This window comes from Cololabis saira, chromosome 14 (genome assembly GCF_033807715.1).
Source record: "Cololabis saira isolate AMF1-May2022 chromosome 14, fColSai1.1, whole genome shotgun sequence".
NCBI lineage: Eukaryota > Metazoa > Chordata > Actinopteri > Beloniformes > Belonidae > Cololabis > Cololabis saira.
The window spans coordinates 30,749,775-30,775,669 of NC_084600.1; the positions used below are offsets into that span (position 1 = coordinate 30,749,775).

At 41.1% G+C, this 25,895-nt stretch overlaps 2 protein-coding genes across 3 annotated transcripts; one reads left to right on the forward strand and one right to left on the reverse strand.

Moving 5' to 3' along the window:
• Positions 1-1,587: 1,587 nt before the first annotated feature.
• lrwd1 (leucine-rich repeats and WD repeat domain containing 1) lies at positions 1,588-18,072 on the reverse strand. Of its 2 annotated transcripts, none has more exons than XM_061739119.1 (16): positions 18,036-18,072; positions 17,626-17,712; positions 14,787-15,021; positions 14,551-14,670; positions 14,319-14,465; positions 14,136-14,237; positions 13,603-13,950; positions 12,657-12,771; positions 12,475-12,581; positions 9,600-9,810; positions 9,043-9,115; positions 8,763-8,906; positions 8,520-8,626; positions 4,507-4,668; positions 2,934-3,043; positions 1,588-2,761 (listed from the first exon to the last, which is right to left on the reverse strand). In XM_061739119.1, the coding sequence occupies exons 2-16, from the start codon at positions 17,703-17,705 to the stop codon at positions 2,609-2,611; spliced, it is 2,214 nt and encodes a 737-aa protein (XP_061595103.1). In that variant the 5' UTR covers positions 17,706-17,712; positions 18,036-18,072; the 3' UTR covers positions 1,588-2,608. The 2 variants fall into 2 exon arrangements, with proteins under 2 accessions (XP_061595103.1, XP_061595102.1); XM_061739118.1 differs by having other exon boundaries at positions 12,657-12,774.
• A 2,067-nt stretch (positions 18,073-20,139) lies between these two features.
• alkbh4 (alkB homolog 4, lysine demthylase) lies at positions 20,140-25,053 on the forward strand. Its single transcript, XM_061740376.1, has 3 exons — positions 20,140-20,273; positions 22,636-22,824; positions 22,923-25,053. The coding sequence occupies exons 1-3, from the start codon at positions 20,142-20,144 to the stop codon at positions 23,442-23,444; spliced, it is 843 nt and encodes a 280-aa protein (XP_061596360.1). The 5' UTR covers positions 20,140-20,141; the 3' UTR covers positions 23,445-25,053.
• Positions 25,054-25,895: the final 842 nt, after the last annotated feature.

The window sequence follows — 25,895 nt, forward strand, 5'->3', positions numbered from 1 at the left end:
AGGAGTAACTATGGGAACTAGGGGTGTAACAATATATCGTGCCACGAAATTTCGCGATACAAAAACGTCACAATACGTGTCGTGGAGGTGACAAAGTGTATCGAGATATTGGGTTATTAATATTAATCTATTGTGTTGACTAGAAACGCGCATCCGACCGCGGCCGCGCCTCGACCCGCGGACCAAAATCTTCCTCCGCTCAGAAGAAACTAGTCCCATTTTGTGGTCCCGTTTTGAGCTCTGAACTTTTACTTATGTAAGGCTGGTGTAGAGTTAAGCCTTACCTTATTAAATTAAACCTTTTTCGGGTCGTGAGTAGGATAAACACGGAGAAACTTCTGCTGAGTTCCAGTGTACTTTAATGTCCCTCAACAGTGTAGGATTTTAGAACATCAACACAGCACCTAGTGCTGTATCACTCCGCCCAATCTAAAACATATTAACAACTACAGATAAACTGACTAGTGTAATTATAGTCCCTGATTTACATCAGAATATAAAGAATATATTATAAAATAATGAACCCTGAATTACCAAAACTTCTTAACAAAAATAAATCTCCTCTTACACTTATAAGGTGAGCATGAATCAATCTTTTTTATGATGTAAAATTGTATGTATTTATTTACTTTTATTTATTTATTTAATTTTAGTTGTTAAATTTGAAAGAAAAAAGTCAAATCATACATGAGAGAAACTATTCAGTTTGTGGCAAAATATTTGTACTTGTATGAAACTGAAGATGCTGCAAACCTGACATTTACTTTTAGTTCAGTTTGTGGAAAATGGTTGGCCTGGCTTTCTCTTTAAAACTTAAACAGTTATAAAGCATTACAAACTGTAACAATAGGGCAAACACACAGTATTGTTTTGTATTTTGTGTCATTCAAATAAAAGACATTTTTTTCCAGTCATATGTTCCTCATGCAAGGTTGTTAAAAAAAATACTGCTATAATATCGTATCGTTATCGTGACCTCAATATCGTGTATCGTACCGTATCGTGAGATTAGTGTATCGTTACACCCCTAATGGGAACACACAATAAAGATTATGTCAACATTTTGCAAAGGTGACGTTTTTAAACATCTATGGAAATATTAAAGCACTATGCAGTAATAGTGCGGACATTTGGTCACGTGACCCATTGGTTTATGAAGATTGGTTTGAAGGCCGTTTTTCTTCCTACCGGGCAGTCATGTTGCCCAGGAAACGACTGGAACCAGCTAATGCCATCCTCAATAAAGTAGATGGAAAACTAGTTCCACAATGTTATGTATTTAAAAGGTAGGGTAAGGGACTTCCGGATGACATCATATCCCCCCCCATCTAAAACAAACCAGGGATAGCTCCTCCATCCAGTGCTCCCCAAGATATCACCCCTCTGCTTCGCTCCCCAGGAGGAATAGGCTGCGTTTTATTTACTTACTTACCGCTTCCTCACGTCAAAGCAGATTCAGCAGCGTTTACATCCTTTAATGTGTTAAAATAAAAGTTAAAGTCCAAGTCTGTACTGTACTGCAGAAAACAAAGTTCTTTCACACAGTGATTGAGAAACAGAACACAGATTTACAACAAGTTTTCTGCTAGAAAAAAACGCTCTTCAAACACGTTCCTTCACCAGATAATAATTTATTGATGTTGGATGGAAATGTTTTAGGTGGCGTTTAATTTCGTCAGAAACGTTCACGGGTTAACCAAAAACTGACAGGAGTAACCATCAAAATTCTGACAAAAACTCAAATAAAAAGATCCAATGTGAAAATGTCTGAATAATTATAACTTGCAGTCTGGTTTTACATAAAAATGCTGTGTACTAATCTAATTAATACTCTCTAGTTCCACAGGAACTTGATCAATCACTCATCGGCTTCTGTCAACAAGTTCAAATTTGCTGGTTTGTAGAGTTCATGTGTGGGTTAACACACTCCCAAGAGGGAACGACATCAGCAACAGCCGTAGAGAAGCAACTGTTGCTGCACATGAAGCTGTTTAGACTTCACAAAGATTTACCAGTGGAGAGTATCTGAGGGGACGTCCTAGAAAATATGCCCCGATGTCTGTTCTCAGAAGAACAAATAAAAAATAAAAAACTAATGCCAAGGAGGCATGACGTAAGCAATCATTTTAGAGGAGCAAGTCTCTCTGGGAAAGCTGATAAAACTGTAAAAACATTTTTTTACAGTGGTAAAGATTCTTCACAGCTAGGAAACTTTCTAGACAGCTTAAAAGCTGAAGCATATTTAAAAAAAAATCGACGTGTCATTATTGTGTATCACTGTATTCATTTACTCTGCAGGACTTCCTGAAGGATCTAGTTCACTGAAACACCATAAAAGTCCCGTTTTCCAGAGAGAATGTTGATAAAAAGAGGAAGGAACCCCTTTCCACATGGAATCAGTCGTCTGAAGTTGGTGTTTCCATGGAAACGCCCTGTGTATACGCCGGCTTCAGCCAGAAAACCGGGGACAAGCTTCTTCTCATTTTCAACTCTTAATCATCCATAAGAAAACATTTGTTCTCTTCTCGCAACCAGGACGAGCAGCAAACACGCAACGCCGTAGAGACCTTTACGACCGGTCCCCACGAAGCCGCAGAGCCGGCGCTGCTCAGGACTCGTCGCCTCTCCTCCATATTATCACCATGTTCTTGTCACTGAGAGCCACCAGGTACTGGAGCTCGGGGTCCATGGCTACGCTGTTGATGGAGGGGCCCTCCAGCCGGCTCAGGCCCTTCCTCACGGGGGCCGGCCAGTCCAGAACCTGCCAGAGAAGACGACGATGGATCAGGGAAGACGTTTCACCAGATCAACGATGTTAGCTGATAACAAGCACACTGCAGCGGTCGGCGCAGCGTTACTGCGAGCTGCAGGATCGCTGAGCGAACCCGGAGAATCCTGGCAGAGACCTGGGTGGATAGTTCAGAGACGGATACCTCAGTGGGCGGGACTGGTTTCCCATCGTTCAAACTGGATTTCTGCAGGTTGCTGACGTGGTACGTCCATATCCTGCCTTTGTCGTCTCCACAGACGACGTAGGCCCGTCCTAAACAAGGATGAAAGGATGATGTTAGATCTTATTTTTTTTTTTTATAAATCAAGCAACCAACACACATCTGGTCTCAAACACAAAGGTTTTGGTTACAAAACTATCCGAGAACCAAGAAATCAGAATCTGGGACAGACCTGAGACCACTTCTAAAACCGCTGCCATTATTAAATCAGCGCTGCGTCAATCTACAGCGGGGAGGCGGGACTTGGGCAAGATCTAGCAGCTCATTGGCTACTGAATGACTCACGCCGACATCATCACTGACAAATAAACTCAAGGCTTTTTATTTGTTGCATTTTGTAAAAACATCTTTATTCAAGCGATTTTATGACTCGTTCAAATGACTGGACCTCGTTGTCGAATTGAGACACTTAAATAAATAAATGGACGTGCGTCGTCATATCAGATGCGTATCATCTAAAAGTGATGTTAACCAGCGTAGCGCGGCGTTACTGACTGGAACAGGTGGGACGCAGTGGTGTAAAGTAACGAATTACAAGTACTTCGTTATTGTACTTAAGTAAGATTTTTGAGAATTTGTACTTTTATTGATACTTTTATTTTTCTGTACTTTTACTTTTACTTCGTTACATTTTCAAGTAAAAAAATCGTACTTTTAATCCGCTATATTTAAAATTGGACACGTCGTTACTCGCTACAAATTAAAGAACAGCACAGCGGGGGCTGCGGCGTAAGGTGTGCGTCGATTTAACGCGGAACCATAAAGCAGACGGGAAGGAAGGGGGGCGCGTGAATATACCGAGAAGGAGCCGCAGCTCCCGGGAGAGTTGCGCCGCAGAGGCGGGCCGGAAGGCCGGAGGAACCGCCGTCGCGTCGAGTAGCGATGAGGACTGAAGCCTGAATTATGGTTCCGCGTTAAATCGACGCAGAGCCTCGCCGTAGGGTACGGCTCTGCGTTGGTGTAACGCGGAACCATAAATCAGCCTTGAGCGGCAGCCGACGCGTGTCCATGCGCACCATTCTTTGATTCCACCCCTTCTAAGGTGGTTTTGGCATTTAAAAGTTCAAAAGTCTCATCCTTTATCAGCTGGGGTTGCTTAATGTTGTCACTGCATACTACAGGCTGGGGGTGGACCTGTCAGCGGGGCCAATGGGGAACAGCAGCAGTGATGAGCAAAGGGAGAAATTAAAATGGGGTAATGGAAACAAACGCTAAAGGGGTCAGAATAATATCACCATTATTTAGAGTTGTAAGCAAATTCTTGGATTCTTCATTTCTTTGCAATCCTTTTGAAAATAATTTTGTACTTTGAATTTTGTACTTTGTACTTTTTACTTTTGTACTTAAGTACATTTTACACCATGTACTTTTGGTACTTTATTATATTTAAGTTGAGGTACTTTTTACTTTTACTTAAGTAATTTTCAAGCAGAAAATTTGTACTTTTACTTAAGTACAATATTTTTGTACTTTTACCACCTCTGGTGGGACGTACCGGGACAGGTGCCGAGAGCCAGGTAAGGAGTCTCGGTGTTGGTCCACTGCAGCTCGGCCAGAACCACAGCCGACACCGTCCTGCTCTTCTTGTCGGGCCGCTGCGTCCTGGTCCTGCTCCAACTCCACAAGTAAATGAAACCGTGCAGGACGTTCTTGGAGGCTAACGCCAGAAAACAACAGAGTAAAAGAAGAAAACATGAAAGAAACCTGGAGTAGACATTTGCATTTAAACTTTAAGATCTGGGACAACACTGGGTTCAACTGAAAACGACAACCACATGATTTAGACGTATGATCCTAGAGAAGTTATGGAACCAACACCAAACATGATGACGGTTATTGTCAACTCCTAATGGTCATCATGTATTTTCAAGAAGGTCTCCGCTGGACTACTGATGAGTAAAACCTCAACCGAGCTGGTTAAGACCTTTCACCTTCCGGTTTTTAAAAAGAGCCACATCCCTGAAGAGTTTCCAACCAACGCCTTTAAAGACTTTGATTAAAAAACGCTGCCCAGTGTGTGTGATTTGCTACCATCAGTGAGGTCAAGGCCTCGGTGGTGGAGAGATGTAACCGCACCTCTAAAACGACGATGTGGAGATAGTGGACCTGGTGAAAAAGCTATAACCACGGCTGTCACTCGAGCATCAACGTGACGCCGGTGCAGCTCACGGCTTTTCTAGCGTTTAAAAATCCTCCGCACCTGCCGACAGCGAAGGTACAATAAAGGGGAACTTTAAAGACCTGGTAAGGATCTCTGAAGTGAGAGGGGCGTTTGACAAAAACAGGGTTTTACCGATTAAATGTTTAACGCCTCGGAACGCATCCCGCGCTCTCCGTCCGTTTACACCAGGGGTGTCAAACTCCTTTTGCTTGGCGGGCCGGATTTGACTAATTTTATTCTCGCGGGCCGCACGCTCAAAATAACAAAAACGGTGCGAAGATTTTTTTTTCTAATTCTTTTTTTTTACTATTGTTATCTACATGTTATCTATAGGAAATATGCACTTTGTTTACACTCTATGTAAAATATATTTCTTCAGGATCTTTTCTTGAAATTTCTCCTTTTTTTCAAATTATGTAAGATACTTTTAATATCATTTTACAAAGATAAACAGAAACAAGTTTGTTTTTATAGGAAATTTAATAAAAAGCAACATCTTTCTTATTACATCCGAGAGTGTTTCTTTGTGATTTAAAGATTTTTCCAGTACAATTAAGTGTAGTTATTTTTAAAAATTGGCGCGGATATTTACGCCAGTGTGCCGAAAAAGTCAGCACGTCTCTTTCTGTTTTACTTTGTCACTATCCTCGTATTCAAAACTGAAATTCTCTGAATAAATATCTTCTATCATCTTTTTTAGCCGATATTTTTCCTGCGAAAATATATAATACTAGTCAGTTAATAAAAATAAACGACCGTCTACAAAGAAATAAAATCGGCAAATGCATTCTAGAAAACTAAAAAAATGTCAAACTGCTCTCTTTGTGGAATAACGATGGATTTGTAGAAGAAATATATTATCGGATATGCTGCGATTCATGGCAATTATTTATGCCTTCCTTTTTAGTAAATTAACATTTCATTTTTTTGCGTTGGAAACTTCTCGCGGGCCGTATGAAAATCTCTCTCGGGCCGCATGAGGCCCGCGGGCCGCACATTTGACACCCCTGGTTTACACCATCAGAGATTACGACAGATCCCATAGAAGTCTCTTTTTTACGAGGCACCAGGTTCCGTGTACAGTTTGAAGATATTAGGAGCCTTGTTCTTTTTGAAATAGGTCTCGGTCTCCCCCGGGCTGTTTGTTCGGGTCACAGCCTTAATGAAGGGCAACGCATTGGACCCATTATCTCGGGTGACCGTCAAAACAAACCCCCCATGAGAACTCCCAGGGACAAGTTACCCTGCAGAATCTCTTTCTGGGAGTGAGTAGCATTCTGGGCCGGATCCACGATTAAATAACTCTCTCACGGGATCCTAAGAACTAAAAACCCGGAAAGAGCCTGGCGGTGGGAGAGAGGGGGAGATGAGGGTTGAGAAGGTCTTGAAGTGAAAAGTGCAGGTGAACGTTGTCGGAACTGACAAAAAGGAGAAAAAGCTCACTGGTAAGAGGTTCTGTGAAAGCCCGTGATTTCAGACTTCCCTGCGCCGGAGAGCGTGACGGACGTGAGATCTTCAACCCGCCTGACTCTGCAACTTTCTCCCAAGTTGTAAAGCCTGAAAGTCGGTGTTTTCTCTGTTTTTCACATGAGCTAAGCTAATAGCCAAGTAAGTAAAGTTTATGTCTAGACTCTAGAGCACCTTTCATAGACGGGAACGTTACATGGTGCTTCACAAAAGAATAAAACACAATACTTATTAGTATTAGAAGCTCCCAGAAACAGACAAAAGAAGATCGGTGATGCAGCGTTTGTCAACTACGCCCCAAAATTATGGAACACACTGCCCAAAAACATCAGGGAAGCCGAGTCGGTAGATATTTTCAAAAGACATGAATTTGTGAGGGTTATGTTTTATATCACTGCACTTAAATATTTGTGTTTTTTGTTTTATTTGCTGTTGTTGTTTATTTGTACTGTGACTGTAAAGCACCTTGAGCTGCGACTTTCGTCTGAAAGGTGCTATATAAATAAAGTTTATTATTATTATTATTAATACAATAAAATGGAAAAGATATAAAAACCTCCCAGAGTAAAGATTTACCTAAAACCCCCATGAGGGTCATAAAGCTACCGCCTCACTGCTGACGTTTAAAAGCTTGGAGGAACAGCTGTGTTCTAAGTTTGCTCTTAAAGGCGTTCAAGCGAACGTAGAGACGGGGGGAGATCATCCCAGAGCCTCGGCCCGGCAGGAGCGATTTCCTCACGTCTTAAAACGGGTACGAGGGAGTGTGACCAAGTTGTGGTCCGACAATCTCAACGACCTGTAGGGGCATAATATTGTAAATGTTTTAAAGTTAAAACGAAAAGGGGCCGAGAGCCACGTCACGGCGTAACGTGAGCCCTCCTATGAGAGCGACTCAGTTTGGAAAATACTCCTGAACAGAAACAGTTCCTCGTCAGCTGCTTGCCCCGGTGCTCTGACGACATCACAACACCAAGATTTCTTGATTTAGATGAAACACTCGAATGAGTTTAACTGCTGAGAGTTGGCACCGAGCCGCCCTGAAGGTCACTTGTCCGAATGGTGACACACACACACACACCTTTTCATCGGCTTTACCACATGACTGCGCGGTTGGACACGTGGTTTGGGAGGAGTTGAGGGTTGCTTGAGGAAAAGGGGCCGACATGGAGTGAAACGGCTCCATCATGTGGCCTCTGACTGAAACTGCTTCAGGTCCAGACTGAGCTGAAAGAACCTCCGGCGTGACTGAAGGTCCAGGTTTGAGTTTAGTTTAGTTTTTTTTTTAGTTTTAGTTTATTTATTTAGCAATATAAGACAAATATGAACAAAAAAATGAAAAACAATGAAATAACATGCAAGGAAAGGAAGAAGCCTGGTGGCTTATATAGAATCCTTTCCATATATGAATAAAAAACAAAACAAAGCTACACAAGGGAGAGTAAAAAAAAACAAAAAAACAAAAAAAACACAAGAAAATGTAACTCAGATCAAATAATGAACATTACAAAGATGAAACAATAAGAAAGTTCTTTAAATGTTTTGTGAATATTGGCAAGGATGGTGATGATTTAAGAGATTTATTGAGTGAATTCCACAAGTGGGGGCCTCTGTAAGTGATGAAAGATTGATGTTTACATGTTCTACAAAACGGTAAATTAAAATCATCTTTGTGCCTTGTGGCATAAGAATGAATATCGGAATTAACACAAAAGAAATTATGAAAAGAAGAAGGAAGATCTTGTATATCATTTTTAAATTTGAACATAAATAAACATGTTTTAAAAATGTTAATTTTATTGCCTGACTCAAATTTCCAGCTCGGTGAGAACACTGTAAATGACTAAACTCGGACTGTCGAACAGCGGAGGAGCCTCGCTTACCCACGATGTCATCGTTGAGAAAATTCAAGCCGTCAACGGTGCGGTAGTCGTGCTCCTCGTCCTGCTTCTTGTAAATGGGGAACGTCACCTCCAGGTCTTTCTGCCTGCTGAAGAGGAACGACGGGATTCAGACTTCCAGCTTTACACAGTGCACGAAAAGGTTTGCCTTTAGGATAAACATGAGAAGTGTCTTCTCCCTCCACTGCGGGTTTTCCTCCTCTTACGGAGATCCACATCGCTTACCTCCTGCTGGTGTTGCTGGCGCTCAGTTGCGTGTTGAAGCAGTTCAGGCCGTCTTCACAGGCCGCCAGCAGGTGTGTGTCAGGAGAAGTCGGCGGCATGCAGATGTGCAGAGGCGTGTTGCTCATCTCCAACACCAGCAGCTGACTGGAGGGACAAATGTCGAGTTATCACTGTCCTCCGACGGCGTTTTTAAAAATCAGACGACGAGCCGCGGTCGGTACCAGCTGAGGCTCAAGTCAACGAAGCCTCAAGGGAAGAGTGGAAGTCAACTTCAACTCACACGACTTTGTAGTTGTACTGGATGTCCACTCCACCGATGTCCCACATCACTATCTTGTGGTCATACGATCCCGCTGCAAAAGACGGCAACACTGGCGTTAAAATCAGCTGGAACGTGATCGGTCCACGCCGGATCTGAGCAGGAGCCGATCAGGTGGTTGGAAGGCACGGACGAGTCTCTTCATAGAAGGTCTTAAAATTAGGGAAATACAACTATTTTCCACTGTGCTGTTTTTATAACAAACATGAATCACAAGCTTGCAGATCCACCTTCGCTAAGATCTTTGCTTATGTCCTTCCCTCTTGGCATTGTGATACACAAACCTGAATGCTCCAGACCAGTAAAGATTTTACAGAGGTCTGGACACCGTTTTGTCTTTCAGGCTAAAACTTTGTTTAATAATAGCACAGTGGATGAAAGGTTACTCTTCATTTAAGCTTGTATTTGCAAGAACAGACAATGTTTTACTAACTTTTGCACCACTGCATATGTTTGATATCCATATAAAATCGTGCAGAAAAGACATAAAAACCCGCTGGCGGAGGTCACAAACTCACTGAAGAGGAAGTTTCCTCGCCGCTGGTTGAAGCGCAGGACAGACAGGGGCTTTCGGCTGGCCCTGAACTCGCCGTAGGCCACGTTGTTCCTGGGGTGGATCAGCTTGACGAGTCCTCTCTTCCCGCCGGCGGCGAGGATGCTGCAGAGCTGAGCCGAGGCCTTGGCTCCTCTGGACATCAGCACGGTGGACCAGGCCAGGGAGAAGAACTCCTGCAGAGAAGAAAACCACACGTGAGCGTCTGTGGCGTCGCGTCCCGTCGTCTACAGTTGCGTGCAAAAGTTACTGCACACTTGTTACGTCTTTGCTTTGTTCTTTTAATGTGTGTAAAAAGATAAAAGTCATCTGATCAGAGCTGGTCTTAACGTTAAACAGAAGACAACTTTTCACCATTCAATAATTACTTTAACAAAACTGAAACGAAAGAAGAAATGTGGGCAATACCAAGAACCCCCTTACTGCTTCCGGAATATTTGAAATAGTAAGTTTCAGCCAGCTAATTATCAACCATTGATGGACGGATCGTCATCAGGTCAGGGCTGGGCGATATATCGAGATTTTAATATATATCGATATATTTTCAAAGGCGATATGGTACGAGACAATATCGTTTATATCGATATAGCTTATTTTGTGACAAATTGACTGTACATCAACGCTGACCCCTCGCGCTGGCAAAAAAGTACCTTTGTGTGCTGAAACCTGACAGTGACAGGTTAGTTTTCCTGGCACAAAATCTGTAAAATGTACAGTAGTTGACTTGTAATTATTTGAGATTTGCTCAAAGAGATGCAATATCTGTTTACATGTTTTATTTGAGATTTGCACAAATGTTTTGTTCTTTGCACAACTGTCAACCTCAGTGGAAAAGTCTGCCTGTTACTGTCTACATTGTATTCATTGCACAGTGTATTTGAATTTAATTGTTATGCAGGAAAGGGATATTTGTTTTATTTTATTCAACAAGCATTTTTATTCTATATATGCAGGCAGTTTATTTTTATTTCATTTGTTTTATACATTTTGATATTGTGCAGACCTCTGTTAATAAATGAACCTGTGTGACATTTGGCACGAGGCTTTGTATTAAAACTGACTGTTTTTTTAAGGGTTTGCCTCAGAACGAAAATGAAGCTAACAGAGATGCTATGTTATAATGCTTTGGGGGAAACCCCAATTAAGACACAGAAAAAATATCTATATATATATCGAGTATCGCCATTCAGCTAGAAAATATTGAGATATGACTTTTGGTCCATATCGCCCAGCCCTAGTTTCAGCCAGCTAATTATCAATCATTGATGGACGGATCGTCATCTGGTGTCTTAGTTTTGCTGGTCTGAAGAATTCAGGTGCGAGTTAATACAATGGCAGGGAGAAAGACAGGCAAAGGTTTCTGAGAAAGACGAAAAAAGATTCACATCTAACTAGATCGGGTTATAAAACCATTTACAAAGAATATTCTGCAATGTGTAAGATCATTTACAACTGGAACACAGCCGAGAAAGTTCTCAATCTTCCCAGGAGTGGACTGCATCTGAACACAACACCTGTCTGGGACAACGGTGTCTGGACCGCTGAGACAAAAGTGGAAACCAAACACCTCAGAGCTGCTGTCATAGTGGTGGAGGGACGATGGTCTGGGTATCTGGACACCTTGCAGTGAGCAAGTGGACCAAGACCTCCTTTACAGACTGAAACTGGGTCACGTGACAAGAAATTATCCCAAACACAGCAGCAAATCTACTCTGGGGCGATGAAATATGAAAGTCACGGTTCTGAAACGACCGGGTCAAAGTCCAGATCAGAACCTGGCCGAGGTGCTGGGACCTTCAGAGAGCTGTCCAACAAACCTCAATGAACTGAAGCAACGCTGGAGAGAAGAACGGACCAGAACTCCTCCAGAACCATGAGACACAGATGAAGTTCCTGCTGCTGAAGGGGGATCTTTAAGCTTCTGACTCGTGCCGGTACTTTGTGTTACCCACATTATCTAATTTTGTTTTGATGATTGATGTTGAAATCTCCAAGCAAATAACAAAGTTTACCTTCCTTATTGATAACATCCAGTAAAGCTGTGAGTGTGTCATTGAAAGAATTAACTTCTGCATGAGGTGGACGATAAATACAACCAATTATGACATTTCTGTTACCATAAACAGGCAGGCTATTAATTCCAAAAAGACAGATTCAAACTCAGTTTCCTTTGAGTATAATTCCAAATCTTTCCTTAATTTAAATTGATATTGATTATGAACAAAAACAGCAACTCCTCCTCCAACTCTTTCCTTTCTATTTGAAAATACTAACGTGTACTGGGGTATGTTGTACAGCTCAACACTTTCATCAGAGAGCCATGTTTCCGTTAAAGCAATGATTGAAAATTCATGTTTAAGAGTTGACAAGAGATGTATAAATTGATCATTATTTTTAGGAAGGCTGTGTATATTTAATTGAATTGTAGAAAAAGCATTGAATTTACTGGCTAAGTTGTCAGTCAACGAGTGAAATTCATCTTCATTATAGTAGTTACATGAATTAGACTCACTATTAAATCTGCTAAAGAAATTAACATCTGGGTCATGTAAATCCATACAATCCTTAAAATAATAATCATTTGCGGTGAATGGGCTGAAAGATCCAACCATGAGAAGTTCATGTTGAGTCCAGTGCATATCTGTTTAAGTTAGACATCTCCCTGCTGTCTTGGGGTGCTGCTGCGAGGATGTATGATCAATTTGTCGTGACGGAGAAAAGCAATGTCCCCTCTGTCTCGAGCAGCTTTCATTATAAATAAATCTTCCATAAATCAAATTAATTATGAGCCAAAGAAATGAAGAAGTCTTGTGTATGGAGGCAGAACGACCAGAACACACCTCTTCAGGAACGTTGTACTTCTTCATCACCATCCCGGTTTCACAGTCGATCACGCAGACGGAGTCTCCTCCACACGTAGCCACCATGCGGCTTCCTCCGCCACCGCCTGCCGGTGACACGAAGGCTTAGAAGACTGCGCTGCAGACGCTCTGATAAACGTAGCGGAGGTGTCCAACGGTACCTGAGCAGTCCTCCGGGGGCTGGAAGGCGCAGGCCCACAGCTGGGTGGAGAAGTCGTCCGAGCTGTCCCGTTTACTGTGACACTGCAGCACGTGGAGCGGCTTCAGAGACACCGGCTGCTACAGGAAACAGGCCGGAGGAGACGGAGGAACGAGAAAGCTTCATTACCAACAGAGATGGAGATTCCTGATCTGAAGTACTTACCTGCTGTACTCTACTGCCCTTACTTTTTAACAACTTGTGCTTTTTATTATTTTACGTCAGCATTTTACGTAAGCACTTTGAATTACCTTGTGTTGAATTTTGCTATACAAATAAACTTGCCTTGAAGTTTAACTGCCTGGAAACTAGGGATGGGCGGTATGGAATAAAAAATGTATCACGATAATTTCTGGCATTCAGTCTTTGGCTAATTAATTAATTAATTAATTAATTAATTAATTCCTTCCTTCCTTCCTTCCTTCCTTCCTTCCTTCCTTCCTTCCTTCCTTCCTTCCTTCCTTCCTTCCTTCCTTCCTTCCTTCTTTTTTCCCTTCCTTCCTTCCTTCCTTCCTTCCTTCCTTCCTTCCTTCTTTTTTCCCTTCCTTCCTTCCTTCCTTCCTTCCTTCCTTCCTTCCTTCCTTCCTTCCTTCCTTCCTTCCTTCCTTCCTTCCTTCTTTTTTCCCTTCCTTCCTTCCTTCCATTTAATGCAGAACCATAAATCAGCTTTACACAAAAACGTCATCAAGGGGAATTTATCGTTTTTACCGTGAGGTGACACATTCTTACCGTGGGGAATTTTTTGGACGGTATATTGTGAACGGTAAAATATCGCCCATTCCTACTGGAAACCAAAGTACGCTCTGCAGTCGCTACACCGACATGAAATCACTTGTTTTATGGACTAAATTATTCTTAAATACACCAGGAAACATGTTTATCCCCCAAGAAACGTTGAACTACGTCACCTGTGTCTTTCTCCAAGTCTTTATTATAGGCAGCGTGTGAAGGTCTCTCTTGGGCTTCGAGGCCTTGACGGATTCCTTCTGTTCTGCCTCATCGTTTTTGGCCCTTTGGGCTTGCGATGTCCTCCTGGGCGTCTCTCTCTTCGTCTCTCCTGTACTAGAGGGGTCTTTACTGGTCTTGTACGGGCTCATCCTGGTGCTGGTCACAGTCGGAAGCTTCACACGGAGGTTGAGTTTGCGAGGGCTTCCTTCAGATGGAGAGGCGGGGAGATCAGTACGAGGCTTCTTGTGAGGAGTCAAACGCACGTCCACCGGTTCACTTCTCTTCCTCTTGGATGGCGTTGAGACGATCTGAGGGACACAAATGCGCACAGAAGAGACGTTTAATGACCACAAAACCACTTACAGACAACAGCACACGTTCATGTGCAGCAGTTTGATCCACCTCTCTTAACTCCAGGATTAAATCAGATTAAAAATCATCTGTCTGGAGCTCAGATGAACAGCAGGTAACTTTTTACACTGAAACCTCGTACATTATTTGCGTCGGCAGAGTCTTTGTTGTCCGGCTCCGTTGGTTCCGTTGGTTCTGTCGGCTCCGTCAGCGATCGCAGATACTCTCTGGCCAGAATCTCCACCTGAGTTTCGAAGAAGTCGTTAATGAAGTTAAACTAATTAAAAAAAAACAGAAAAAGGAGGTAAAACACCTGCAAACTTACCCTCCACTTGGTGAAGTCGCTGACGGAGCTGGGCCCATACTTAACCTGCTGTCCAGCTGCGGCCGCAAAGTTTCGCTCCAGGTCGGACATCTTCTGGGCCGTGATGGGATCTGGAAGACTGAAGCTCCGCTCCCAAAGCACCTTTACCTGAAATAAACAACGACAAGGCGGGAGGGGTGAGGTCTGCTGCCGTAATCAAGCAGACCCATCGAAACAGCAGCACATGTCCTACCCTGGTCCTCAGGTTGTCGCTGTAGACGAAGCGCAGGTGGTTGGCGGCCGTGCTGACGTCTTTACCGTTGTACATCCGCAGGTTGGGCAGCAGCACCATTAGCTTGTGGTTGTCGCTCACCTGAAACAACAACAGTGTTGGAGGTCGGGTCCAGCCACAAGTCAGCGTTCGGTGATCAAACTGTTACAGTCTCAGTTAAGATGGACGGTGCAGCAGAAAGAGAAGCAGGTCCTCACGGTGATGTAAAGGTTGTTGTCCATCTTGAGCTCTTCCAGACTCTTCAGGGACTCCAGGCTGGTGACGTCCTCCATCAGGTTGTCGCTGAGGTCCAGGTGCCGAAGCGCAGGCAGATCCAGGTTCGCAGGGAATTCCTTCAGAGCATTCCCAGACAGATCCCACTCCTCCAGGGACCGGAGACGGGACAGGAGCGGGACCGGCAGGTCCTGAAGCTGCAGCTTCATCTTGGAGAGGCTGGAAAGATAAAGATCGACGTTGCCATGTCAGGAAAAAAAAATTAAATAAATAAATAAAAAGGATCAAGCATCATTATAAGAATCGTCCGACCGCAAAGCCTTTTAATATTAAAAAACAACCTCAAATGATTATAATATTTCGTTTTTCAGTCTTTGTTAAATTATATATTAAACAACGATAAAGCTAAAAAGAAAAAAAATGTGGGTAATAGGGATGGGCGGTATGGACTAAAAAATGTATCACGATAATTTCCGGCATTTATCCCGATAACGATAAAAATGACGATAAAAAAATACCAATTCAACTCCACCTTTTCAACTATAAATCTATCTCGCTCTCAGATCCGCCATGTTTGTTACACAAAGACGTATCAACAGGAATTTATCTTTCTTTCTGGCTCATTTCCTTCCTACCTTTCTTCCCTTCCTTCCTTCTTACCTCCTGCTCTCTCCTTCGTTCTTCCCTTCCTCTTTTCTCCCTTCCTTCCTCCTTTCTTTGTTTCCTCCCTTACTTCTCCCCTTTCCTTCCTTCCTTCCTTTTTTTCCCCTTCCTTCCTCCTGCTCTCTCCTTCCTTCCTTCCTTCCTTCCTTCCTTCCTTCCTTCCTTCCTTCCTTCTGCTCTCTCCTTCCTTCTTCCCTTCCTCTTTTCTCCCTTCCTTCCTCCTTTCCTTGTTTCCTTCCTCCTTTCCTTGTTTCCTTCCTCCCCATTCGTCCTTCCTTCCTTCCTTCCTTCCTTCCTTCCTTCCTTCCTTCCTTCCTTCCTTCCTTCCTTCCTTCCTTCCTTCCTTCCTTCCTTCCTTCCTTCCTTCCTTCCATCATTTTTACCGCGAGATGACAAATTCTTATCGTGAGGAATTTTTTTGACGGTTTATCGTGAACGGTAAAATATCGCCCATTCCTAGTGGGTAATACTAAGTACCCCCATATTTCAATAGCAGCAGGACGTCTGGTCTGTTCTTCCTTCCAAAGTTGCTTCAGTTCATTGAGGTTTTTAGACGTTTGCTTCTACTCGTTCTCTCTGAAAGTCCCACCAATCAGGTTCAGGTCCGGTTTTTGACTCAAACTATCCCTCCACCATGACGGGGGCATCTACGAGTGGGTCTGAGGTGTCTCTGCTGGTTTTGTCCGAACATGGTTCTGGACTTGGAGACCAAACTCATCCACGTTGGTGTCATGTGTCCAGAAGTCTGCTGGTTTGTTCAGATGCAGGTTTGTGGACGTCAGTCGGGCTTCCATGTTCCTGAAGACCCTTCCAAACAAACCATCCTGGTTCAGTCTTCTTCTAACTGTCTGTTCATGGACTAAATGAGGATTATACAGTCTGTTTTGGAGGTACATTTTCTGAGACATCAGCTCCTGGGAAGACTGACAAGTCTGAAATGCTCCCCACTTGTAAATAATCTTTTCCTCTGTAGAATTTAAACATTTTCCAGATGGATAAGCAGCAACAATTACCGGTACTTCTCTCCGACCATTGCTTCTGTCTTCCCCTCTCGGCATGTTGTTAATCAGAGGTGGGTAGTAACGATTTACATTTACTCCGTTACATTTACTTGAGTTAAGTTTTGGGAAATTTTGTACTTTTAAGAGTAGTTTTGAATCACTATACTTTTTACTTTTACTTGAGTAGATTTGTGAAGGAGAAACTGTTACTCTTACTCCGCTACATTAGGCTACGTTGAGCTCGTTACTTTTCTTTTATCCCTTTTATCCACGTACGCGTCAATCTCATGACATCACTGGGTGATTCTTTGGGGAAAATGTTTGTTTTTGCAATGTTTTGTCACATTTACACAGACTCAAACACACACAGAGTTTATATGAGTTAATGGGCTTGTTCTAGTTCTATCTGGTTAAAAAAGAAAAAGTACAAAGGCTTGAAATTTTGTGCTACTTGTGCTAAATTTATTTTTTTATTCTGTTATTTTATTTATTTTATTATTTATTAAAATACTTGAATTTACTTTAAGCTTATTTTAATTTAAGCTATTTTTTATTAATTTTAATTAATTTTATTGATTTAATTTGTCTCAAGATGATTATTTTGTACTTTTGTCTGTTTGAATGGTTGTGTTAAAAAATAAATCAGACGTTACTCAACAGTTACTCAGTACTTGAGTAGTTTTTTCACCAAGTACTTTTTTACTTTTACTCAAGTAATTTGGATGACTACTTTTTACTTCTGCTTGAGTCATATTATTCTGAAGTAACAGTACTTTTACTTGAGTAGCCTACAATCTTTGACTACTCTACCCACCTCTGTCTGCACATGTGCTGATGTTGAGCTGAAACCGACCCTCTTAAATCCTGCAGAAGCAGGAACAGGATACTTAGTACTGCCCACAACCTTTTCTTCTTTCTCTCCTTCTTCCGTGTTTAGCTTTATTTTTTGCATAAAATTCATATCAAACTGAATTTAGAACTTGAAAACTACAATTTCCAAATATTTAGCATCTTCCACTGAAAGTAAATGTTTTATTCTCATTTTAAAGAGCCACCGAATAAACACGTGTTTCACTTTCAGACTATCATTATTTCTACATTCAATCAAGTATCTTTGCCGGACAGATTTACCTAACAGTAAAACAGTAAAACAGCTTACTTGAGTGTCTTTATTTGCTCCAACTTGCTGGTTTTTGGGGAACTTTTGTCCAGTAAGAGTTTCTCTGTTATTTTCTCCATCGTTTATCTGCAGAAAGAATTTTGAAAAAAAAAAGAGCTAAAGACAATCAAAAGAGAAAGTGGTGAAGCATAAATGTACATGAAAGAGCAAACGTTTCAGTGTGTTTTTTGTTAGAATTATATTTTATAAGAAATAAACTTGGTTAGTTATAAAGAGTGAAACCGTCGTTAGCTGGAAGCAGCTTTTTGCAAAGTTAGTTTCACATATGTAAATAAATCACTTTTGCTTGAGTTTTAATTTACATTCTGGTCGTTAACTGCCCACAAACAGACATTTGTTTTGGTAATGTGTCGATATTTACTGATACATTTACTGATAAATTTACTCACCCCACGAGTTTGACCAACACAACACTGAGATTCCCGGGGAAACTCTGCGTGCGTCCGGTGGGCGTGGTTACGTGATGACGTAGTACCTGGGATTGCAGCCCCGAGTTTTGTTTCTCAGGTATGTGTGCCAATGGAATAATAACCAAAATAATAATAATATAAATATAAATAAAAATCAGTATTCGAGTTGAGGGGGGATGAGGGGGGATGAGGGGGAATGGCATCCCCTCCCTGAAATAAAAACAGTCAAAATCATCCCCCCTTTCCATCCATTATGTCATTTCATCAATGAATGTGGTTTTACTGCTATTTCAACATTTAGAGTCATCACCAGAAAAATAACACCGGAAAAATGTGACAATTTTCACCTGTTTCAGGTAAATTTTCACTTGAAATAAGTAGGAAAATCTGCCAGTGGGACAAGATTTATCTTCTTATTACAAGCAAAAAAATCTTGTTCCACTGGCAGATTTTTCTACTTATTTCAAGTGAAAATCTACTTGAAAGAGGTGAAAATTGTTGTTTTTTTTCCAGTGATGAGTCTTGTTTTAAGTGTAATGAGATTTTTTTTGCAGTGATCCATTTTACTTATCCTGTGAAGGACAGAGTTATATTGATAAGTTCAGAAAACTGTTTTTATTTTTGTGTTTTGATGTATTAGATGTAAGCCCAGTGGATATTTAAAGCTTACAGAAGGCTGCATTTAACTGCTGCTATGTCATTCCTGCAGTATTTCTGCAGGTGTTTTGGTCACTGCTATTATTTGTAATATATTATATTATTTGTAATCAGCACAAATTATCTGTCCCCATATGATAAAATCCACCATCCCCCCTGATCTTTTTTTACAACTCGAGCACTGATAAAGATAATAACAAAAACACCTTCAGAAGTTTAGATACAAGTTAAGATACATACATACATACATACATACATACATACATACATACATACATACATACATACATACATACATACATACATACATACATACATACATACATACTAATAATATCAAATATCTAAATTGGTCTTTCTTAGTAAATATACAATCACATTATTGATATTTCACTGTCTTTTATTTGTTTATGTATTTGTTTCTTTTAGCTATAATTGATTTTTTTGGGGAGGGTTGGTGATTTTTGTGTGGCCCAATTGTCATAAAGAAAGTCTGACATTGGATTTATCAAATGTTTTTTGTCCAAAGAAAATGAAGAATTAGGTCATGTCTGGTGGCTGAGTTTAGGCAGCCACAATCACCTGGAGTCTGGGCTGCCAGAGACAGACTTGGCCCACAGGGCAGATATGGGCCAATTCTGGGCCACACATTTGTTATCAGGGAAGGGCTTTACTGAGAAGGACTTAAATCATGCCTCAGATATATTCCACCTGTGTTTTGATCTCCAAGATGGCGCTGTGAAGAATGGTCACCAACGGTGTTAACCGGAGTCAAATTCCCTGTCTGACATGTTCTAACTTGGCCAATAAAGCTGATTCTGATTCTGATTCTGATCCTAAAAGGATTTTATTATAACATTTGAGTGTATAAAATCAGAATTGAAGTCTTTTCCCAAAACTTAAGAAATTACAAAAGCAGTAAAAGGAATTAAATGAATTAACTAAAAACAGCTAAATACACAATCCTAACGCACAATCGTGCTATCCAAGTTAACTACAAAGGTTTATGTTTCAAACACACCTTTAATTTGAACCTTAAATTCATTACATGTAATACTTTTTTATTTTTCTATCAATGTCGATGGATTGTTCATCGTTAAGTTTAATGCATCGATGTAGATCAATATATATAGTCACACTGCAAATGAATGCTTCACCAAAAAAAACTATTCATACAAAAGTAGAGCCGAATGTCTATTTAAACAACTTTTTAAATGTCTACTACATAATGTTTTAATATACAGCTCTGCTTGCTTTTAAATTAAGATAAATAGTATTAGTTGGTAATGGTATTAGTTAACTTGTTTTCCTGTAAAATGTGGACAGTAATTTGCCACTTCGCCCCCTGACCTCGCCAGTCCTCTCCACCAGGGGGCGACAGCGACGTTTCTGATTGGATGGGGAGTTTCACAACAACCCAGGAAGAAGATGCGGCAGCAGGCTGATGATGGCTCCCGGTGCGACGGCGGCGTTTCTTCTTGTGCTTGTAAAGGCATCCGGACTTGTCTGCTGTGTGAAAGGTTGAAAGGAAAAGCAACTTTTGAGACAAACGAATCAAAGGTACTCATAATTAACTAAATAATGTACTTGGAATCAGTAGAATCGACAACTTTTGCACTAGTGAAGGCTTCGTACGGAAGCCTTCGTAGGACAAATACCAAGACAAACTACACATGTACTCTCTTAATTATAGATTTTTATGAACATATTCCAAGTAAAATTAACTATCTTCATTACGACAGTTCTACCAGAATGATACTTTTTTTGCTCATCTAGACATGGCGTATAAAGTGCAAAGGAAAAATGTATATTTAACCAAGGAATTACTAGTTGTGTACAGAGGTTAGTGTCGTGTCTTCTAACTTCACAAAGTATTTGATTATGTGTGTTTATATAGATATATACACACGGGGGCAAAAACGTATTTATTCAGACACCAGTTGTGCAAGTTCTCCCACTTTTCTCTCTTCTCATTATAGTCAAGGCAAGGCAAATTTATTTATATAGCACAATTGAACACAAGGTAATTCAAAGTGCTTTACATTCACATTAAAAGCAGCAAGACATAATTAGACAGTAAATAACAAATAAGATTGAAAAAATTAAGAATAAGATGATAAGAAAAGAAGTAAAATAATAAAAAGCACAAGCTGTTATATATATATATATATATATATATATATATATATATATATATATATATATATATATATATATTATATATATTTGCTCTTGCGTTATTCTTTCCTTTGCACTATTTTTTCATCTTATATTTTTTATCTTTTTATCTCCACTGCAATGTATATACTGTCCATATTTTGTAATTATATATATCTTTTACTTTTTTACCTTTTTACCCCCTTCCCCGTGTGTGTGTGTGTGTGTGTGTGTGTGTGTGTGTGTGTGTGTGTGTGTGTGTGTGTGTGTGTGTGTGTGTGTGTGTGTGTGTGTGTGTGTGTGTGTGTGTGTGTGTGTGTGTGTGTGTGAAGTATACTGCTGCTAACACATGAGTTTCCCCATTGAGGGAATAATAAAGGATTATCTTATTGTATTGCACCAATCACCACAACAAATTCCTTGTGTGTGTTTAACAAATTTGGCAATAAACCTTTTTCTGATTCTGATTAAAAAGATAAGAAGCCTGTCATTTTCATCACAGGTACACCTCAACAATGAGAGACAGAATGGGGGAAATGAATCCAGGAAATCACATCGTCTGATTTTTAAAGAATTTATCTGCAAATTATAGTGGAAAATAAGTATTTGGTCAATAACAAAAGTTAATCTCAATACTTTGTTATATACCCTTTGTTGGTAATGACAGAGGTCAAATGTTTTCTGTAAGTCTTCACAAGGTTTTCACACACGGTTGCTGGTATTTTGGCCCGTTCCTCCATGCAGATCTGCTCTAGAGCAGTGATGTTTTGGGGCTGTCGCTGGGCAACACAGACTTTCAACTCCCTCCAAAGATTTTCTATGGGGTTCAGATCTGGAGACTGGCTAGGCCACTCCAGTTTGGGATCATTGTCATGCTGAAAGACCCAGCCACGTTTCATCTTCATTGCCCTTGCTGATGGAAGGAGGTTTTCACTTAAAATCTCACGAAACATGGCACCATTCATTCTTTCCCTTACACCAGTGGTCTTCAACCCTAGTCCTTGAGATCTACTCCCCTGCATGTTTTAGATGTTACCCTGCTTCAGCACACCGTGATACCAGAAAATGTGTCAACAACAGAACTGTCCAGACCTTGATGACAAGCTAATGAGGACGGTTAATTAGAATCAGGTGTGCTGATCCAACCTACTCCAGACTGAAGACCAAAGCTGTGTCCGTAATTCCATACTTCCACCCTAATGGGTTTGCAAAAACAGTATGTGAGATTTTTTTAGTGCGTCCGAAACATGTGTGTACGTACTCGATAGTATGTGCTATCCATACTCATTCCGGAGAAATGTATTAGTGTGGATTGAAGGACACTAGAGTGTTTGGTGCTGCGCAGATACGTATATGTCCTAAATATAATATTGAGTATAATAATATCACTATATAATATGAATATTATAATATTCGTGTATAATATTATATAATGTCATTGTGTTTCGGCCAGGATAAACCTGAAAGAGTGGAGCGCTGCTGCTACTGCTGCTGGGACAGGAGTTGTTACCATGGTAACAACTCCCCCTCCCAACGGCAGGAAGTGCCGTGTGGCTCTGAGTAGTACGTCCGAATTAATGCATACTACTGATATTTACTAAAAAGTGTGCCGAACTTAAGTATACTTTTTGAGTATATACTGTTCAGTATGGCATTTCGGACGCACCGCATGATTGCTGCTTTTCCTCTTGGCATTGTGTAAAGAGTTGATTCCAAATTAAAACCCAGTTGTGATATGGTGCATCGTTCTGTTTTTGTTTTCAAGGCCGTGCATCATTTCGTCTACGATCCTGAGACGGGACTCGCTGTCGGCAGAAATGCAGAGACTGCATCCTTCCCGTTCCCTGGTGTCTTCCTGCGGGAGAGCTTCATCTCCGAGGAGGAGGAAGAGGAGCTGATCATCTCGATGGACCGGGACGCGTGGAACCAGTCTCAGTCGGGTCGAAGGAAGCAGGTTCTGTTGAACACGTCAACATTAATGTTTTTGACCAAGTTTGTGACTGTTGACTCTTAATTAAACAAAGAAAAAACTCTCCTTTTGTGTGGTTGTAGGACTTTGGGCCCAAAGTGAATTTCAAGAAGAAGAAGGTGCGTGTGGGCGACTTCAGCGGTCTCCCTCCTTTGAGCCAAAAGCTCGTTCTCCGAATGCAGCAGGAGCCGAGTCTGTCGGGCTTCCAGCCCGTGGAGCAGTGCAACCTGGACTACCATCCTCTGCGAGGCTCAGCCATCGATCCGCACCTCGATGACTCCTGGCTGTGGGGCGAACGGCTCGTCACCGTCAACCTGTTATCAGACACCACGCTCACCATGTCTCTGGAGGAGGGGCTCCCAGAGGCCGGGCAGTCGAGGGAGGTCCGTGTGGCCGTACGGCTTCCTCGTAGATCCCTGGTCGTGTTGGACGGCGAAGCGAGGCATAGATGGAAACACGCCATCCACAGGGAGGACATTCATGAACGCAGAGTCTGCAGCACGTTCAGGGAGCTGTCTGCAGAGTTCCTGCGTGGAGGGAACCAGGAGGAGCTGGGAACTCAGCTGCTGAGGACTGCATCGAGCTTCCGAGGAACCCCAACGTAATCTGATGGAACATAGAAAACTCCAACCAGGAACTTTTATGATGCATCCCTTTGTTGGACTGTTAATCCAGCAATCAGCAGCAGAGCCTTCCTTAACTATCAAACCAAGATTAATTTGATCTAAAATAATGTCTAACGCTTGACTACAGTTATAATAAGTTAAAATCTGATGATTAGAATTGTTTTAGCCTCTGAACAGATTGCTTTGTATTTATTTGTCCAGCAGATGGCGATAAATAAATGTGTTTTTAGGATTAAGTATCAAGAACACATTATTTGGTTACAGCCAGTGTGACTAATGGCAAACAAATAAAAACAAGGAATATAATGCAGAGATCAGTACCCACTCTTTTAACCCTGCGTTTTTGTGTGTGATGAAAATTATCATATAGTGTCAGACCAACACGAACATTAAATAAAAATAAGAAATGAAGAAAATCACCCCCATGATCCAGTCGGTCTTATGTTCACTTTTAGCAGCGCTGACTTGACGTAGTCGTTTCCTGTTTGGTTCTTATGGACTTTCACATCGATGCAGAGGAACTTTGGTCGTTGGTAGATGTTTTCCTGCTTCAATAGACCCGACTCAGGCGACTGGATCGCCACATCAGCTTGTCATCGAGGTCTGCACAAGTCTGTTAATGACCCACAAACTTGAGGCAGGTGTGTTGGAGCAGGGCACTGTCAAAACTTGCAGGGTTGAGGGTCACGAGGGATTACGAAGCACCGGCTGATGTCTTCACATTCTGCTTTTATAGACGTCTGCAGACCTGCTGATGACCAGCAGCAGCCGGTGTTCTGCCAATCCTTGCTCCCTGCCGAGAAATGCTACTTTGTGGTTCTGGGCATGCGCACAGTCGATTTTCAAAGTTTGATTGCCACACCCATCATTTCTTGCACAGTGTAAAATTGATAATATGGGATGTTGAGTATTTGATCCTTCAAAATACACTACCCATGACATGAACTGCATTACACTTTGTGAACATTATACGATAAAGAGAAAAAAAAACAATTCTATCACTTTATTTGATATTCATTCAGTCATTCACCTTTATTTAACCAGGCAGGTCATTAAGAACACATTCTTATTTACAATGACGGCCTGGCAAGAGACAAGGACCACTTGGGGGGGAAAGGAAGTGGGTTAGGGAGTAAAACACAGTAAAATTGTAGCTCTACAAAGGTAGAAAACTATTAGGGAGCAGTTTTTGGCAAAGCAGCAAAAAATGGCAGAACACCGGCCGCAACTTACTCTCTTAAGTCCTCTGGAAGCAATTAGAGGGTACTTAGTATTGCCCATGTTAGTTTATTTTTATTTTTCAGCATGTCGGTGACGACAGGTTAGGAGACGGGTGGAGAGACTACACCAGCAGAAGGCTGCAGGTCCTGATGAGATCTGCACCAGGGGTCCTGGAGACCTGTAGCACCCAGCTGTCTCCTACCCTGCAGTAGGAAGAAACCCCCGTGACTGGCCGTGGGCCGGGCTGGAGGGGTCAACTCTGAGGATGAAGCTTGTGGCTGTTGTTTTGAAAGTCCTACCGGTCTGTTACTCTACGGAAGAGTATTAGAGAGTATCAGGAGAAAAATAAAAATAATATTTTTGAGGAGGAAGATTTTTTTTTCATTATGCACTTCGAGAAAAAAGTCGAAATGTCGAGGAAAAAATTCAAAATGTCTAAAATTCATTATTTTTGAAATTCCGACTTTATTTACCAAATTTCGACTTTTTTCTTGAAATTGTATTTCAACATTAATATCGACATTTTGACTTTTTTCTCGAAATTGTATTTCAACATTAATCTCGACATTTTGACTTTTTTAATTTAGTTTAGTTTAGTTTATTTCGGTCATGACATCACAAAAAAAGAATAAAAATGACAACAAGGAAACGAATACACTGTTCAAAGAAAACATTACAAAAATGTTTCCAATATACAAATAACATCTAGACCAAAAAAGGTGTAGGCTGAAGCAAAGCTTATTCATTGCCTACCCTCAAAAAGATTATTTAAAGTAATAACATGTTATAAGTAATAAAAGCAAGAAGTAAGAGATAAGACTGCCAGTAAAACAAATTGCCTCCATGGCGATAACAAAGATTCCTCAAGAAATAAAAAAATAAAAGGTGCATTCTACATGTTTCCTTCATCAAATCAAATCACCAATTAAATGAATACCCAAATCAACATAGCAAGCATCACCACTCAATAATTTGATATAGAGAAATCATCTTTCTTTTCAATGTTTTTTTTAAATAAGGTTAAGGTTCTACATCATTTCAAATCCCTCTCCAACTTATTGCATACATCCACGCGCCCCCGGTAGTGCATCTCAGTTTTGTGTTGGTTCTGATTTTTGATTTCCTGTATATGCTCTCCTCTCTGAGGTTGTAATGGCTTTGTCTTAAATTAAACATGTTTTGGATACAGTCTGGCAGCATGTTATTGTT

Excerpts from the sequence above, each read along its gene's own strand:
- lrwd1 (XM_061739118.1), bottom strand. The coding sequence starts at position 17,705 with ATGGAGAAAATAACAGAGAAACTCTTACTGGACAAAAGTTCCCCAAAA. Across the intron at positions 13,951-14,135 it reads ACTCTGCCGACGCAAATAAT|ATCGTCTCAACGCCATCCAA; the intron begins GTACGAGGTTTC and ends TGTGTCCCTCAG. Across the intron at positions 8,627-8,762 it reads GCCAGCAACACCAGCAGGAG|CAGGCAGAAAGACCTGGAGG; the intron begins GTAAGCGATGTG and ends GTTCCTCTTCAG.
- alkbh4 (XM_061740376.1), top strand. The coding sequence starts at position 20,142 with ATGCGGCAGCAGGCTGATGATGGCTCCCGGTGCGACGGCGGCGTTTCT. Across the intron at positions 20,274-22,635 it reads TTGAGACAAACGAATCAAAG|GCCGTGCATCATTTCGTCTA; the intron begins GTACTCATAATT and ends TTTGTTTTCAAG. Across the intron at positions 22,825-22,922 it reads AGTCGGGTCGAAGGAAGCAG|GACTTTGGGCCCAAAGTGAA; the intron begins GTTCTGTTGAAC and ends GTGTGGTTGTAG.